Source organism: Lonchura striata, chromosome Z, assembly GCF_050655825.1.
Source record: "Lonchura striata isolate lonStrDom1 chromosome Z, ASM5065582v1, whole genome shotgun sequence".
In the NCBI taxonomy this organism is placed as follows: Eukaryota; Metazoa; Chordata; class Aves; order Passeriformes; family Estrildidae; genus Lonchura; species Lonchura striata.
In genome coordinates this window covers 74,291,029-74,307,949 of record NC_140740.1, presented here as the reverse complement: position 1 = coordinate 74,307,949, position 16,921 = coordinate 74,291,029, and the positions used below count along the sequence as shown (strand labels likewise).

Here is a 16,921-nt window from a genome sequence, read left to right as displayed (position 1 = left end):
GGTCTAGTGAAAGGTGTTCCTGCCCACAGCAGGAGGGTTAGAATACATGATGTTAAGGTCCCTCCAAACTCATTCTATGATTTTATGATTATAGGATGTGATGTTTCTGATGTTGGATGGCAACACCAACACTGCCAGCACTTCAGCACAGCTTGAAAAGCCCACAGTGGTTTGCAGAAGGCTGGAGCAGGGATGTAGTGGCCAAGAATCCCTCAGTCAGAGACCCCCGTTAGGGTTACTACATGTCATGGAGTAACCATCAGTACTTCTGTCTGTTTTCCTTGGAATGAAGTGAAACATTCCCACAACCCCCACTTTTTCCATAAACACAACCCTGCAGGTGTGGATACAACTCACCTGAATTAGATCAGTTTGCCACAGACATCCATCTGTTCATGAGTCAATCACAAAAACAGGGCTTCCAAAAGCACAAGAGGGAGAGACTGAGGCATCCTGTGGTTTTCACCCCCTTCAGTCATGGAGATTAACTACAGAGCTGCCAAATAGTCAAGACACTTGATTTTGGACGGATAACTGTGAGATTAAGAGCCATAAGTTAGAGTGAAAGATTTCAGGAATGCAGCTGGATTAATTAGGTTTCATCGTTAACTAAGCCCTGGAGGAGGAACATTTTACTCTTGTTACTGGCAGGTACCACTCCCAGAAAACATACCAATCAGACCTTCCTCTCAAAGGTAGGACACAGCCCTGGTCCTCTACTGTACTGTCCTTCCCAGAGTTCTTCTAGGCTGACACTCCTTTCCTGGAAAGGCCTGGAAAAAATAAACCTATATTTTTGTATCCTTGCCTTCACAGGTCAGCAGGACACCTGACCAAAGAATCTGAAAGAAGGAAGGTACCACTAAGTGTACTTCTGAAATTTATTCTGTGTGGAGGGAAAACCTACATAGAGAAACTAAATTTTTGCTCGTAATAGTTCACGGTTTTTCAGCAATATGCATTAAAATTATTCATTTCCAGAAAACTGCACAGGAAGTTTAATCAGTATGTTAAAAGACGTCTTCAGGAAAAATACAACATAAGAACTCTTTGCCAACTCTTTGAATGTGTTTATTTATGTTTCGATTTGTGTAAGGAAGTCTCATGCTATAAATTTTTATTAAAAACATGTCATTAGAAATAAATAGTACATTTATAGTCATAAGTAAAACAGTAGTTTTTACACACACGAATGTTTGGCTTCCTCTTACAAAACAGGAATTGTATTTCACCATCTTTTTTTGTTTATTTGTTTATACTTGATATAAAAGGATAAAGCTGCTGCATGAAGTTTATATTTATTGTGGGTTTAATATATCCCCAGACTAGAGTTTTTGTCTATTTTCCTAATAATACTTATACAGGAAAAATACCCTTCTATTCTTGCTACTGATTTTTGATATGGTAAATGCGCTTAAACATTGCAGAAAGAATATAATGATAATAACAAAGATTATTACATTTGTTGCTTTTTCCTGCTTGCTGATGGGAATGACTGATTTGTATGAGAAAATAATTATGTTTATAGAAAGGCTCGACATCACCACCTAGCTAAAGGAAAAGATACATTATTATAGAACTTTATTTTGATTAGCTATATGAAGATGCATGTCCTGGTTTCTCAGATACTAGGAAAACAGAATTCCTCAATGCTGTTCTCCTTTCTTGTTTCTGTTTCCTGCAGATCCAGTTGGTGATACTCAAATGTCACACGGTTGATGTGTTTGCCACTGGAGACCATTCGCAGCACAGTGTTGTCACAGCCAATCTTCATTTGGGCTGTTTAGGGAAAAGAGATATAAAACCACATTTATATGAGAGAAAGTGAGGGAAAAGAGATATATAATGATGGAAATTATGAAGCACCAATACTTGCAATTTTGGAATTCACATGTCATGATGACTTGGTGGTGGTGATATTGCTAATTAACTTGTTTGTTAGTTTTGCTTTACAATGCTTGGGTATTTAATCATGTGTCCTTCCCTCATCCAAATGCTACTCCATGTCTGTGTGCTACTGTTAAATACTATGAGTGATAGGAAAGGGTAATGGCACTCTATCCTGGAGATAGCCAAAATTAGCAATATCAAAATGTTTCCCATTAGAGGGAAGAGTGGATTTTTGTCTAAGGACATTCTTCACAGGAAAAAAGGCATGTGAGAATCCCATCAAGACATACTCTAATGGTAGTGCCCAGCATGTGGTCCCACTCTGAGGGAAATGGAGTGTCACTAACTGCTGCTTTAGGCAAGCCATTTGAGTGGAGGCTTGGCAAAGCCTTTTTGTTTAGGGAACTTGGGGTAACTTCCCCACTTGAGGAGAAATCTGGTATGTCACTGGGAGAGCAGGAGCTGCTGAGAAGGATTTTCACTTCCTTCACACCACCAGGAATCTCATTCCAGTGCTCAATATTATCATTCAAGAGTAGCACTTAATAGTTAAATCTTTGAAAAGTGCCTGGACTGTTAAGTTGGTGCCCTGTTAGTACTCCTGAGATATGACAAGTGTGCCACAGGGGTTAGTCTGTCATATCACTGCCACTCTTTGTGGTCTGCTATTGAATATTAGGGAAACTGGAAGTTCTTATTTTTATGGGGAGAAAGAAGGCACTGGACCAGCATGATAGTGAAACATTCAGAGCCCCAGCAGGTTCAAAATATAGAATGGGAACTCTGTGGCTTTTGGGGCATGTGTTACACCTGCAGCAGAAAAGGTCTTGGGAACACTGAGTAAAGGAGAGAAAAGCTCTTTAACTGAAAATGTAACAATCTGGCTTTGGTTTTTGTGAATTTCCAGACCTTTTTATGTGCTGACATTCTAATATTTATTTTTGTCATAGGACAAGAATTCTTAAAATATGTTCAGCCTTGTCATAATGATTACTAAAGGGGCAAATGAAGGTGGTCATGAGTGTGCTGTAACACATAGCCTGAACAGCTTTAGCTCTCATGTTCTGCTAAATGTGAAGTTCACCAGTCTAGCAAGAAGTCCAGATGTGTGTGGGGGTCTCTGCATGTCTTATTATGATTAATTATTTTATTATGTGGAGGTAACTGGAAGAAGTTCTTACCAGACCCATGAAAGGAGTGACAGAGGTCAGCTAGTGGAAACATCTTGGATGGGTCTAAGCCAGCTCCTCCAAGAAGCTCTACAAAATCTCCCACTCCTGCACAGCTTGCAGATGGTTTCTTAAAAAGTCAGAGGCCAAAAGTTATTTACCATTCGTCTTCAAAATGTAGTAGTTCTGCAGACATTACTGTAGCTAGCAATAGATTTTAGTAATCCCCTGTGCTTAAAGCTGTGTAAAATCAGTTTCTCATCCTGAGCCGTACTACCTTGATTTGACATTAGTAAGTTAATTTTCTTAAGGCATTCCAAAGAAAGACCTAAGTAGACTCTGAAAATTACTGACAAGTAGAAAAGTTGTTGATTCAACTGCTTTTAATGCAGATAAGCAATCTGCATTAAAATGCAGATGCTGGTTCTGGATACTTAAACATGTAATCAAATTAATGCAGGCATGGGCTATATGTATGCCAATATTCCACTGGCAGGCAGGAACTTCAGTTCCACTATATCATACTCATTCCTAAAAAAATGCTAAAATGCACCATTGTGGCAAAGTTCAATTAAGGTAGAAATTATAAAAAAGAGTAGTTTTTTTTCTGAAAGCAATAGCTTACTGTATATTAAACCCACAATTTTCCTGATATTATTGCTGTTTGCCAAAAATATCTTGCATGGGCACCTTGAGCACCTTTGGGCTGTCATTCCTATGGTGCTATTTAAGTGCCTGGTTTCTTTACCTTCCTTTGCTGTTGTCCTTTTCTGCTCACCAATGAATAAGTCAACTAATTTACTTGCCCATCTCTCAAAACCTGGCTTGTTCAGACACTGGTAATCTCCTTGAAGAACTCAGGCTGTCAGGAGAAAACAAATTTCCTTACTCTGTTCTTCTGAATATTATGGAATTGGCACCTTCTTACACCTCCCAGGCACAAATATCACCAATAGCTCCTGTCCTTTTCTCTTGGTTTGTCACTAAGCACCAAATACCCTAGATCAGAGCAGAGAATGCTCAGGCAGTCAGTTGTGAGCATGTTTGTATTTTGTCTGTGATAATACTTCGCTATCTAGTGGCCCCTTTCTCTCTTCAGAGCGTTTGCTGCTTTCATTAATTTAAATACAGACAGCTCACAGAGAGAATGCTCCTTTCTTTATAATGAAATCCTTACCCTTTGTTATGGCAAGCAATTGTTACATTACATTCATTAATGGTACTTTGCATGATTTGGCTGCCATTGCAACATTAAGAGACAATGGCGAGGGGGCAGCCCCAGCTCTCCTCTCTGGGAGAAAGCAGAGCTCTCAGTGTGCACACAAGAGGTCTGGAGCACCCATGCCTTAGCAGCCAGCACCACAGCCTATCCCTGTTCACCCCTTCCCTCTTCTGTGCCCACAAAAATTGCACATGCTAGTATTTTCTTAGGAAATAAAGATCTCACCTTTAAAAAGAGACCATTTATATGTCCCAGGATAAGATCAGATATTTTTATCACCACTGGGTAGATTATGGAGAAGCTGCAGTTTCTGTGCTGGTGAGGAATGACCATGGTAAACCTTCCTGAAGGGGTCTGAGAGATGACATTGCAAGCTGGGACACAGGAAAAGGTACAAGAGTTACTTGTCCAGGCATCACTGTATGTAGCAAAACTGCATAATTAAAGTACCAAAAAAAGCAGAGCTAGTTTAATTACTGGGAGTTACAACCAAATGCTGAAAAAAATGTGTGGCATTTTCCGAGGTTCTTGCAAAGCATTGTTCTTTAAAAATTCCCTCCCCATTTTTTACTATATAGCACGAGGTCTGGCAGAACCTGAGGGTGAAGCAGTCAATAGAAGAGCTAACACCTAAAATCTGTACATCAGGGCCTCATGCCATCAAGGGCTCATACAGTTTATCAGTTTGAAGGAGGCTAAACATGGGTGGAGGGAGAAATTGTGTTTTGTTTTGATAGCTTATTGCCTGACATTGCCAGCAGCCCCCTAAATCCTGTTCTGCTCCTCTGAACTGGAGTTCCTTACACTCAAAATATCTCACTGGAATGAGAACATGATTTTATCTTCAAGTTCAAACTTAAGAATTCAGGTAGAGGAGTAACTTATCTTCTATGTGAGTAACCCAAGGGATTCTTGACATAGATCTGCAGTTGCTTAAGCAGGACAGTGAAAGACACCAGCCACCTCCAGCAGTTGAATGGAATAATCACATCCATGGGCAGGAAGCCACACCAGAGTGGGGACCAAGTCTGAATAACTTGGAGTAAAGTTGTAGCAGACATAATGTCACTGTTTTCTGGTTTTGGGGGCTTTTATTTTGGTTGGTGGTTTTATTTTGTTTTGTTTGTTTGAGGTTTGTTTGTTGTTTGGGTGGGTTTTTTGTTTTGTTTGTTCTGTTTTGTTTGGTCACTGAGTAGTTAGGAAATAAATCAGACTGGCCTGAACAATAATTGTTAAATGTCCTGTCCTTTCTGGAAAACACAATTCAAGTGAAGTACTGGACAGGTTGCCCAGCCAAGTTGTGAGTGCCCAGCTGTTAGAAGAGTTGGATAAAACCTGGAAACCTGGCCTAGCATGTGGCATTCCTGGCTATGGTGGGGAAGGGATTGAAATGAGACAATCTTTATGATCGCTTTCAACCAATGCTGTTCCACGATTCTATAATAATTTGTGCCTTGCCAGCTCACAGGCTTAGGCAAAGAACTTGCAGATCGATCTCTGTGATCATACATCTCATAAACACCACACAGCCATTCAACACACTGATTTTACTGTTGAACTTTTTCACGTATTTTTTCCTCATTTTTCACTCAGATCTAGAAAACACTGAGATTGAAGTTGCTATTTGTTCTAGCTAAATGTGTTGGAACATGCCAATATTAGATTGGGAGTGATCTTATTTGAAAGAGAGAGCCTTATGGGCTTGCATATTGAAGCCTGTGTGATCTCTTAAGCTGCTTTTTTTCCCTAGGGCATACACTGAGCCTGAATCAAGCCTGCAGGCATGCAGGTGCACGTGGCTCCACCAGCCTTACCGCAGCTATGCCAGTGCATAAAACCACAGTGAGAAAACTCAGTGCAAAGCACCACATTCTCTTTGCTTCCTGCCCAAAATCCAAGGCCCTGTGGTGGTATGAAACGCAGACTTACGGAAGAGATTGCTGATTTTCTTGACTGTGACAGTAAATCCATTGCCTGGTAGCTGAATCCTGAAGAAGATCATTGCCACGTTCTGTGATGATCTGATGCTCCTCTGAATATTCCCACTTTCACAGAAGTCTACATATCTTTGAGAAGTGGTGAGCGGATGGTCCAAGGAACTGGGAAATTTCTCTCCCTTGAGTATCCATCCATCAAACACCTACAGAGGTTCAATAATATAAAACAAGATTTTGCAGAAACATGAAGTATAGCAGATACTCTTTTCTTTTGCACCATATAACCTGTTCAAAGCCACAAACTGAAAACAAATTTGTTGTATTTATTGATTTCCTAACATGTAGCTAATTATTCACGCTTCAATGGATGTTTAGGAAAGGGATACATATAACTTTTAATGTTGCTTTTATCTCCTTGACAACTTTTGTTATCTATTTTTTTTTTTTTGAGGGAAGTATCCCTTTTTTCTTCAGCATCATCACCTTCTTTTTTTTTTTTTTTCTTTGGAATTTGCATTGTTACTATGAAAAGTTTTTGACCAGCTTGATTTGGATGCTTTACAGCTTGTCATTAATGGTCCCAGTGGTCTGGAAGAGATATTGGAATACAAAAAACTTTGGGGAAAAATTATTGGCAGAGGTATTGCTCTCACTTGTGTCACCTATTTTACCTCATCCTAACCACCAGAAAACAAAACAAGTCCTGCATTATTTATCTGGATCTTAAGCATCAACTTCTACAAATCTTTCCTTCATAACACAAAAGCAACAATCTTGCTCACCATCTTCAGATCAGAAGTAGAAATACATATTAGTTCTAGCACAGCTACTCAGCTGCCTGCCTTGCTGTTTCAATCCTCTCCTAGCTGCTCTCACATGGTAATTCATTGAACACTTCAGTCAATACCCCAAAATTAGAGGACCAGGTTCAGCCATCACTTCAGTCAATAATTCTGATGTGAGATTTCCTGATGAAAAAAACATCAGGATCTGTCTCTGAATTTGCCAGAACTGTAAGTTTCTGAAGTAATGGGATGCAGGTGCTCAAATTACACGAGGGGAAAGCTGCTTGTATATATATATATATAGAGAGAGAGAGAGAGCAATATAATAGAAAAGTTTGGGACACCATTACCAAAGGAAGGAAAGCTCAACAAAATAAAAAGATATCTTGGCATTTTTCTGTCCCCAAGAGTGACCATAAGTGCAGGTACAAAAGCCTTAGCCCCACAAGAGACTGAAATTATTCTCCCTGTAGCCACATGGGGAGAGATCTCAGCCAAGATATGGAATGAAAGGACAGAATTCTGAGCAGGAGACAAGGAAAGGGCTGAAGGGCAGCTTTCCTCCTTCTCTCTGTTCCTGGACCTCAGCTTGCCACTAGATGGGATGGGGTCTGTTCTGTGCCTTGCCAGTTCAGCACAAAGGGCAAAGGGCAGAGTGAAGGGAGCCAGGGACCATCAAGCCTCCCCTTCTCTCCTTGATCAAGTTCAGATCTTGGTAAATGCTCCTGCCTGCCAGAGAAATGTGCTGGGAAAGTTTTTTAATACTGGAATATAAATGACTCTGAGTCATGAGTCCCCTTCCGTTCAGAACCAATGTCCCAAAAAGTTCTAGCAGGGAAATTTTAAAGAAAGCCTGCAATGATCCAGTCACATATTGATATGATACTAAGTGACCTGAGAGCAGGGGTCCCAGAGCAGTAACAGTGATCCAGAGGTCCATATCATTATCTGAAGGGCTCCTGTGAGTCACAGTGCAGTAAGTAAATCCTACTGACCAAATTTTCAGCCATCCACCCAGGTATGGACACTCTATAGAGGTGCTTCTGTAAAAGTTCATAAGAGCCAGTACTGAAGGCTGGAGAGGGATCCTCATCCTGCCTCTGACTTTGATTTAGAAGAGTGGTGATGGGGGAAGACAGATACTCAGTGCCTCAGGGAGGAGACAGAGCCATCCCAGAGGGGCTTGCCTGTTTTTTATGCACAAACACACACAACACACAGATGTGCACGTGCACTTGCCTGCCCCTTGCACACACAGCAAACACCTCACGAGTCAGAGGAGGGCAGAGACATGCAGATTTTTACCTTCAGGAAGTCCCCCCCTTGGCAGTCGATGTTGACAAAGTCGTAGTGGATTGTGATGAGCTCCTCGGGCTCCCCGATGAAGAAGGTTGCGCAGTGCAGCTGTGGTTGGTCTGCACTGAAGGTGAACTGCCCCTCTATACTCAGCATGTCAATGCACCCTGGAGAAGCAGGGACAAAGGGCTGCTGCCTGTGCCTGCTCAGGAGGAAGACTCCGTGCCAGCTCCCACTGTGCAGGGAAGGAAGGGGACAGGAGAGACCCCCCCGCGCCGGGATCCGGCTGGCAGTGAGGACAAGGAGAGCCAGCTGAAGGAATTAGGAGCCTGCTGAGCATCAGAGGACAAGTAGTGACTGGCAGGTGTGACACAAACGTGTGACGGGGGGGAGAGGGGGAATGGTGTGTCAATGCATCTCCGAGCAGAAAACTCCGTGTGTACGTGTGCACAAGTGCACAAACACTCTGTTCTTTCAGATTTCACTCCAGTCACAGCTGCTACACCTGCCCCACCCCTTAGCAATGTGACCCTGCCTAGGGACGTGGGTGGGGAATCCCCATCCTACTCCAGTTATTTGGGACCCTTAACTATGAACCCCACCCTCTGCCTTAAACCACAGGTTTCTGTGGGTTTAATGCTTTGTCCTTCTTCTCCCTAGTCTTGCAAAAAGGTCCTACAGCTCTGTTACTTCCAATTAGCCCCTTCCCCTCCCTGAAGTATGCCCAGGATTCTCCCACCTGCCAGTATTCCCTAGCAGAACACCAAAGAAACTCACGGAGCGACCGCCGGTAGATCTGTCCTGCAGACAGCTCCCGCTTCAGATCTTCACTGAGTAGTAGGAAGGGGTCATTTTCACCAGCATCCCTCACCTGGTTAGAAATGGAGGGCAAGAAGAGTCTGGGGCAAAGTGAAATGCAGCTCTCTCCCTGTACCTCCCAAAAACAGGCACAGTGTATTATGTCCCCCCTCCAGAAACAATGCAGCTGTGGAAGAGCTCAGGCAGAAAGCTGCCAACCTGCAAGAGAGGGGAAATAAACCTGGGATCTAAGAAGTAAGCCCAGCAGCTAAGTGCACTGAGAGTTTCTTAAATCCTCAAAATTGCTGAGCATAAATAAATAGAGAGGTAGTACAGAATACATGGGACTGTGGCATTAATGTTACCCAGGAGTGAGTTTAATGCAGAAGAGGGAATAGGAAAGGAGGAGAGAATAAAGCATAATGCTCGAAACGTGAGAGAACAAGTTAGTTAGAAGATAGCAGCTAAAATCACAGTGAGATTTTTAATCATCAGCCCTACTGCTCACCTCTAGGTATCTGGTTTCTCCTTTGGAGGCTGCTAGGAAGATGAGAACGAGGTGGCATTGAAACTGGAAAGCAGACGGCATGCTGACACCTCCTCTGGCAGCCGTCCCCCTGTGGCCAAGTTTCTCAGGGATTGTGCCGGTATGCAGGAGCCGCTGGGGTGTCTTGGAGCGACTCTTTTTATAGAGCTGTTGGGAGGGGAGGCACTTGGTCCCCGTACTGATAGGGTAACCCATGGTAACTGAATTCCTCTCGCAGTGACACAGTACGTGGGCATGACAAGGGTCCAAATTGCAGCCACAAATTTTCAAGACGGTTGAATTCCCCTCTGTGGCAAATGTCTTTCCTCCTAATCTGTCTGGTGAATAGCTGAAAACCTCTGGGAGAGAGAGAGCCCATCCCTGTGCATATGGGGCACTCATGCACTGTGTTTATTTCCAGTTATTCAAAAGCAAGCAATGAGGAGCATCCCTCCCTCCTCCTGGGGCAGTCATGGGGTATTTCAGACCTGCAGAGCCTTCTGCCTACTTTCTGCCTACCTCTGCTGCAGTGCAGCTCCCTGCAGTGCCTGTGCCTGTGCTTCCTGCTGGCCAGTCCTGGGTGGGCACCCCTGTGTCCCAGGTGGGTTTGCAGCCTGTGCCAGCATCCCTCCAGGGCTCTGCAGCAAGCACAGGGGGAAAACCAGGCAGCTCTTCCCACCAAAACTAGCTTTTCTACAGAAATTATGAAAACTTGGTCTTCCCAAGGGCATATCCATCACAGAACTCCTGATACTGTTTCAGCCTTGATCCTCAAGTGAAACCTGAGAAGACCTTTAGAAGTTGAGCCTAGGAGTGAAAATTCATAACTCTGCAGAATACTAAAAGTCAGGAACTCAGCAGAGGTATTAGATGTGGGTATATACCTGAAATCCATTGAGGTTCCTTGGGAATGACAAGTTTTGTTGGAAAACTGCAGGGTTTAGTCCCATTTTGCATTAGAGGATGGCTGGAACATTAATCAGGAAGGTGACAGGTGCCTTGAAGACCATGAGGATCAGAAGGGGCTGCAGAGGAGCCCAGCCTTACTTGCTATTATTGTCTTCCTCACTCTCTAAAGAGATTGATAAAGAGATTGATAAAGAGCTTGACCACTCCAATCCCAAATTCTGGCTGCAGTGTCCCGGTTTGCCCTGTCAGTCCCCAGCCTATACCTCAGACACTGAGTGTTGAGGAATGCAACAGTGCAGGGAGCTGGATGTGCTGCTGCAGTGGGAGCTGCAGATGGAGATCTGGAGGGCAGGAGTCCGAGCCCAAAGTAAGAGGCTGTGAACTGCCAGCCTTTTTAATTCCAGAAAGCCCAGGGACCTTTGGCACCAGCCAGGTGACTAGACACTAGGAAATACAGCAAGAGTCGAGGACTCAGCTGGAAGATCACAGACCTTCATATACATAGACTGTGAGGGTGTAAAAGCCCAGGCATTCCTTTGTTCAGGGTCCCTCTCTGGAGGCAGTAGCTCAAGGTTTCTGTTCTGCACCATTATAAAATTACCTAAAGGAGACAGAGGTCTGAGGGTCTGCTGTGGGAAACCTGGGCTTGAACCAGCGAGGAAAGTTAGTCTGCCTGAGTGAGTGAGGGATGTGTAGGGAGTGGAATGGGCACCCATGGGCTCACTGGACTTGCACGCTGTGAAGGGGCTTGGATCCAAGCAGTTAAAGGTTCTTGTGGTGGGAGTGTGACTGCCTGAGTGCCTCCTGAATGGTCAGACTGGGACATTATCTTGCTGTGAGTCCTTCAAGATCTTCAGTGGAGGACAGCGTGTTTGATTGTGTGTGAATTTGTTACTGAAGATTTCAAATTTCAGAATTCAGCTCCAAATATTAGAGAAGGACACATGGCACTGCAGCTAAAATATTATGACTCTGTTAAACCAAATGTGAGGTGACCTACTCAGAATAAAACATACAGCAGTGACATCACCATAGTTTAAACTCTTGCCTATGAATAGCTGAAATCTGGGCTTAGTACAACATTCACCGGTGGAAGAAAAGCAGGAAGCTCCACGGTCTGAAGGACATCCTGGCAAGTGAAGTGAGGGTACTGTCTTTCTCCAATAAACAAGGTGGTGGGAAGGACAATAGATGCCACCTCCATATCCTCTGTAATTTATTGCTCACACAGGGACTATGGTGACTTTGAAATTCCTATGCAACACCTTGGAGTTTGTTATGAATATACAGATATTCTGTGTAACATTGGTACAAAAGCTGAACTCAGATGCCATTTGGTGTTGATGTGGAATTTAATTTTAACAGAGGTGCTAAGTTGGTTTTCCCCCCCCCTAGTTTTCAGCTCTGGGCTCAGCAGGAGCTGATGAAGCCTGATGACATCCTGACCAGCCACATCACAAAGCCTCCCAGTCCCTGGGATAACTCTTTGTGTCTTGAAACACAGGGCTGTCCTCAGCCTCCAGTCTCATATGCCCTCTTTTGTGCAGCTCTAAAGCTTGGGGAAGGCAAGTGTTTGGGATGGAATAGGGAATCAATGCAAAATGCAGCTGCTGCTGCTGGCTGGGGTCTGCTGCCTCAGGTGGAGCTCAAGCAGATAGATCCCCAAAGGGACCACTTAAAGGGAAAAGAGGAGGTTCATCTCCTAGCCATGTGTCCCAACTCCCAGAGGGTGAGAGAGAATGTGATATCATCTTCTCACTCAACTCTGCTGCCTCCGTAGTGTATCACAAGTCCACTTCCCCTCTACCCTCCCTTTGCCTGCTGCAGCACTGCTTTTGTTAAAAGTCACTTACAGAAACTGAGATTTTCAGGAGATGGGAATGTGACTAACAAAGTAAAGAAAAAGAACTTTGAATTGGGTTCAAAAGACCCCTGCAGCATTTCAGAAGGGAAAAGCACCTTCAATGTGATACAAACCCTTGGTGAATGAGGACAGTGTAATTTTTCTTCCATGGAATTTAGTCATGATAATGCTCTGAAGGACTGAAATTTTTTTGTTAATATCAAATTGTTTAGCACAGTAAAATGCCTTCCCAGTGACACCCTGTCACAAGCTAAATAATCAAGTTGATTGGCATCTTGATCTGCTCACAACTGTAAATTACTCTGTGAGCCGCCCCTTTCCCTGGCAGAAATGATGGAAAGCCATGGTGCTGTTAGAGTCTGGGCTGAGTGCAGGGCTTCACCCACTCTGCTGTGCTGCAGCTCAGCATTGTTTAGGCACCCCAGCCTGTGCAGAGCCTTGGGCTGTTGAAGCAGTGCTCATGGATGGGCTTTTCCGGAATGTGCTTTGGAGGACCTGCCTATCCCACTCATGCTCAAAGCTTGTAGGTGTCTTGTCAACTATTATAGAAAAGAGGAAATCCCAGCTATAGTAAGAAGTGGAGAAAATAAAACTGAATGAAGAGAGTTGTGAAGCAAGCTCCATTTACCCTCCCCCACGGTGATCAAATAATGTTCTGTCCTATAATACAAATGGTAAATGCATCTTCTCATAAAAAGCAAAACTAGTTGTCACAGAAAGAATATACATGAAGTGCTCAGTAGTGAGATTTCTTAGTAAGAAATGCTTGAGCTACAGACAATCCTTAGAGATCCCTCCATGTAGCAAACAGGGGCTGGGTGTTATGAACCCGTTCTGCTTTCAAAAAGGATCCCATGGGTGCCCATCTCTTCTTTCACCTCAGCTGCAGCCTGAATTCTTGCACAAGTGGCTCAAGCAGACCAAACCCCTCACTAGTATGAGGACCTTAAACATGAGTTAAAATTTTCTGTAATAGACACAGTTCCAAGCAAGCTTCACACCAGAGGGCTCAGCCTGGCTGCTGCATGTCCCTTGGGGGCTCCTCTGCTTGTGGTTTCTTGAACTGAGAGGAGCAGCAGTGAGACTGCAGTACAACTGCTCCAGGGAAGAGGAGCAGTCCTGCCCCAGGCACTCTGTCCTCAGCTGTTCATGCTGATTTCTCACTACTGCTCAGTGCTGGCTGAAGAGATGCCATGTGGGGTCACACACAGTGTGAGACATCTGACTGGACTTTAAACTTAATATCTTGTCAGCTGCTAAACAATGTGCTGAGCTACATTTATTTCCCTTATGCTTTTTCCCACTCTAAGTGAGAATTCATTCAGGGGTTAGCTTTTCATTTCCTTCATGGTGTTTGTGAGATGTAGTACTAGTCATTCCTGTCTTGTTATCGGGTGGCTGCAGGTCTCATACCAATATCAGTGTCTTTGAAGAGGAGGAGATTGCTGCACATCACTTCTAGTTTATTATACATGTTCAACTGTTTGTGAATCCTTCAGTATAATGTTTCTGAACAGTGGGATCAGTTAGCCCAGATTAAGGTGAGAAAGAAATCTAGTGCCTCTATAGTGTCACAACTGCTACAGTGAAGGCTACATTTTTTTGTCCATCTTTGCTAAATCACAATCAGTCACTGCTTTGAAATAACACCACAGAAAATAAAGCAAGGGGAAGACTGTACAGCAAGTCACAGTCCTAAAAGCCATTAGGAAACCACATCTTTGATACAGACATGTACAAGATTTCACTTCAAACTCTGTCTGAGCCAAAGACAAACATGTAAGGAGCTCCTGTTCCTGGCTCAGCTTAAGCACTTGGACTATGGACATACAACAGGAAAGACAGAATTCAGCATGGCTAAAGTAGATTGGCCCTGGGTTTGAAGATATGTTCTTTTTGCAAAAACAACAGAGTTGCAATGACAGCTGAAGAAGAGCACTTCCAGCAGCAGAAACACAAAGTCTGAGATCACATTTTGTGCTTCAGTCCTTTACTCTTGTGTTTGTTTCAGTATCAAGCAGGTGTCCCAACTGTCCATGATCCAACCTGAGACTGACTCCTCCCTCTGTAATCAGTCTCATCTCCATCAATGATTTCTGTTGCTACCTGTCTGCCTCAGCTTTGTGCTGGGTATGACAAGCCTCTTCCAAACCTCACAACATATCTCTCTGTAACACCACTTCTATTACTTCTCTGTGTGTGTCTAAATTTGCTTTAAATAGAGCTGAACTCTCCCTAAGGTGAAGTAAGAGTGACTTGATAACTCTGGGCAGTTTGACACAAGAGATAGTGTGATTTGTCACATTAAGTGGCTTAGAGGGATGACAAACACATGTGATTTATGAACTGAAAGCCTATCAGCATCATGCAGGCTTGATGATGTTGCATTAACTCTATTTATGGCATTGGCAAAAAGCAAAGATTGTGAAATTCGCAGTTTACTGGGTTACAAATAATCAAGCGAACATTATATTCAGACACTGAGATTACCCTGAGGGAGGTTATCTCTACCAGCTCTGCCTGTGAGTCAACCAGCATCTACACAAAGCACTCAGGCCCAAGAAGTGGGAGAAAAGTTTTTTTCTTAGGAAGGAGGAAAAATATATGAGAATGGATGACTGGAAAAAGCACATGCCATTGTTCTGGTGTTGGAAGAGGTGCTGGATTTTTGGTGAGCTGTTTAATTTTAGCATGGACTTTCCTCCTCTGTGGATCCTTAAAACAGAATCTGTGCCCTCAAGGGCTGCTGGAAGAAGGTCTCAACACCAGAGCTGCAGAGAGGTGCCAGCATGGCCCCTGGCAGCCTCTTCGAGCACATCACATCTGCCTTTGACAGCTGCAGCAGCTGCTCTGACCAGTACCAGTCCTGGCAGAAGAACAGTTTCCTTTCCAAAACATGGCACAGTTACTGCACCTAGACTTTGCTTGGAAGTGTAACCCTGATGGCCCAGGTCACATCCTGTTCTAGATCTCCTTTACCATGGCTGCAACTTTCTCCCAGTGACCCTCCCCAGAGCAACAGCCCCTGTTCCTTCTTTCCCAAATTTCCTGTTCAGCTTGGGGCTACTGGAGCATCTATCACTGTTTTCCATACTGAGTCAGTTTATTACGTAGAATACAATCTCAGATGTGTTGAAAAATCCCTGTATTTCCATATATCATGTTTTAAAATTTGTTTAATCTCTGAAATATAAACTTTACCTTCAACAAAGCACCACTTTCATAAGTGGTATTTTGAGATGCTTTGGGTTTTTTATCCAAAAAGGACAAGTATTTCTTAGCAGAAGTGACCCTCCCTGAGGAGAATAATTCTTATCCAGAAAAAAACTGTAATTCAACACAATTCTGGTAGTGTTAGACATCACAATAATGGACCCAACTTCAGAAACACTGTGAACTGTTACACAATTCAGGCAGTCAGTATGAGTCAGATAAGAGATGTCAGCATACCCAACATAATGGTATATTTATCCTTTCAACTGCTCCCTCTGCGTAGTCCTTTGTTTTTCATGTGTGTGATTCCTTACTAGTCATCCCCAGTACTGTGCAGTCTCTGGTGCCAATTTGGTCAGTTAGGCTCCAAATGCTTTTAGGTGAAAGTACAGGAATATCTTATGTTAGTGTTAAAATCACATATATTGAAGGACCTTGGCTCACCTGGTCAGCATTTTTCCACCTCCTGAAATCTAAAGGCAGTTTCACCTTTGCTAGCAATGTCACAGAGCATCTTTAGCTCCAGTGCAGTAATGGGCTTTTTAATTTCAAACATAAACAATTCTCCTTCTTGTAATACTACTCCTAGGACACTAAAAATGACCCAAGAAAAAACTTCCCTGAGAGAGAGGTTTTTTCTAAAATTGCAGAATTAGGTCATTAGTGCAAGGGCAAAACCAGTTTTGCTTTCATCTACTGAAGGCATCAATAGCTCAATGGGATAGAACTCTCCAGCCCGGTGTCTCATCCAGACACATCACTCAACCACAGGGATCTGTTTGCTACTGCCACTTGATATCCCCAGCCAGAGCTGAGGAATTTACATCTTTCTGCAACATTCTCTACTTCTTGCCATTTTTCTACTCTAAAAATACAATCTTGAGTAGAGCTCCAGGTGGTTCAGTTGCTTTTCTGCCCTTTATTACTTGTTTTACACACAGATTTTTTTTTTTCCTGCCATAGCTTTATTCTGTAGTGCTTTTCTTAGTTCATGCAACTACTGGGAATGTAAAATCAAAGCAATACAAGGAGTTTAAGGGAGAGTCCACTGACAGATATTTGAAAGCTATACTGTGATGATTGCTCTGCACCCCATGCAATCAAACAGGATTTGAGATGGCAGCTTGGAATTTAAAGCAAATGTGTAACAGGAACATTTTCCATTGATTTTCCCCCAAAGACCTGGGCTCTGAGAAACTACATCTTCTGTCTTCCTCTTTGCTGTCTTGTTGCAATATTTGCAGTTTTATAGACTTGTCCTTATTTAGCCAACCAGCTTACAGAAACACAACTTTCCATTGAAGGCTAATTT

General features: G+C 43.2%; 1 protein-coding gene across 1 annotated transcript; it reads right to left on the bottom strand.

The window, feature by feature from the left end:
• Positions 1 to 1,049: 1,049 nt before the first annotated feature.
• CRHBP (corticotropin releasing hormone binding protein) lies at positions 1,050 to 9,781 on the bottom strand. Its single transcript, XM_021531853.4, has 7 exons — positions 9,606 to 9,781; positions 9,077 to 9,170; positions 8,309 to 8,466; positions 6,211 to 6,421; positions 4,507 to 4,655; positions 3,072 to 3,189; positions 1,050 to 1,779 (listed from the first exon to the last, which is right to left on the bottom strand). Exons 1-7 carry the CDS (start codon positions 9,684 to 9,686, stop codon positions 1,622 to 1,624), a joined length of 969 nt encoding a protein of 322 aa, XP_021387528.1. The 5' UTR covers positions 9,687 to 9,781; the 3' UTR covers positions 1,050 to 1,621.
• Between the last annotated feature and the right edge of the window lie 7,140 nt (positions 9,782 to 16,921).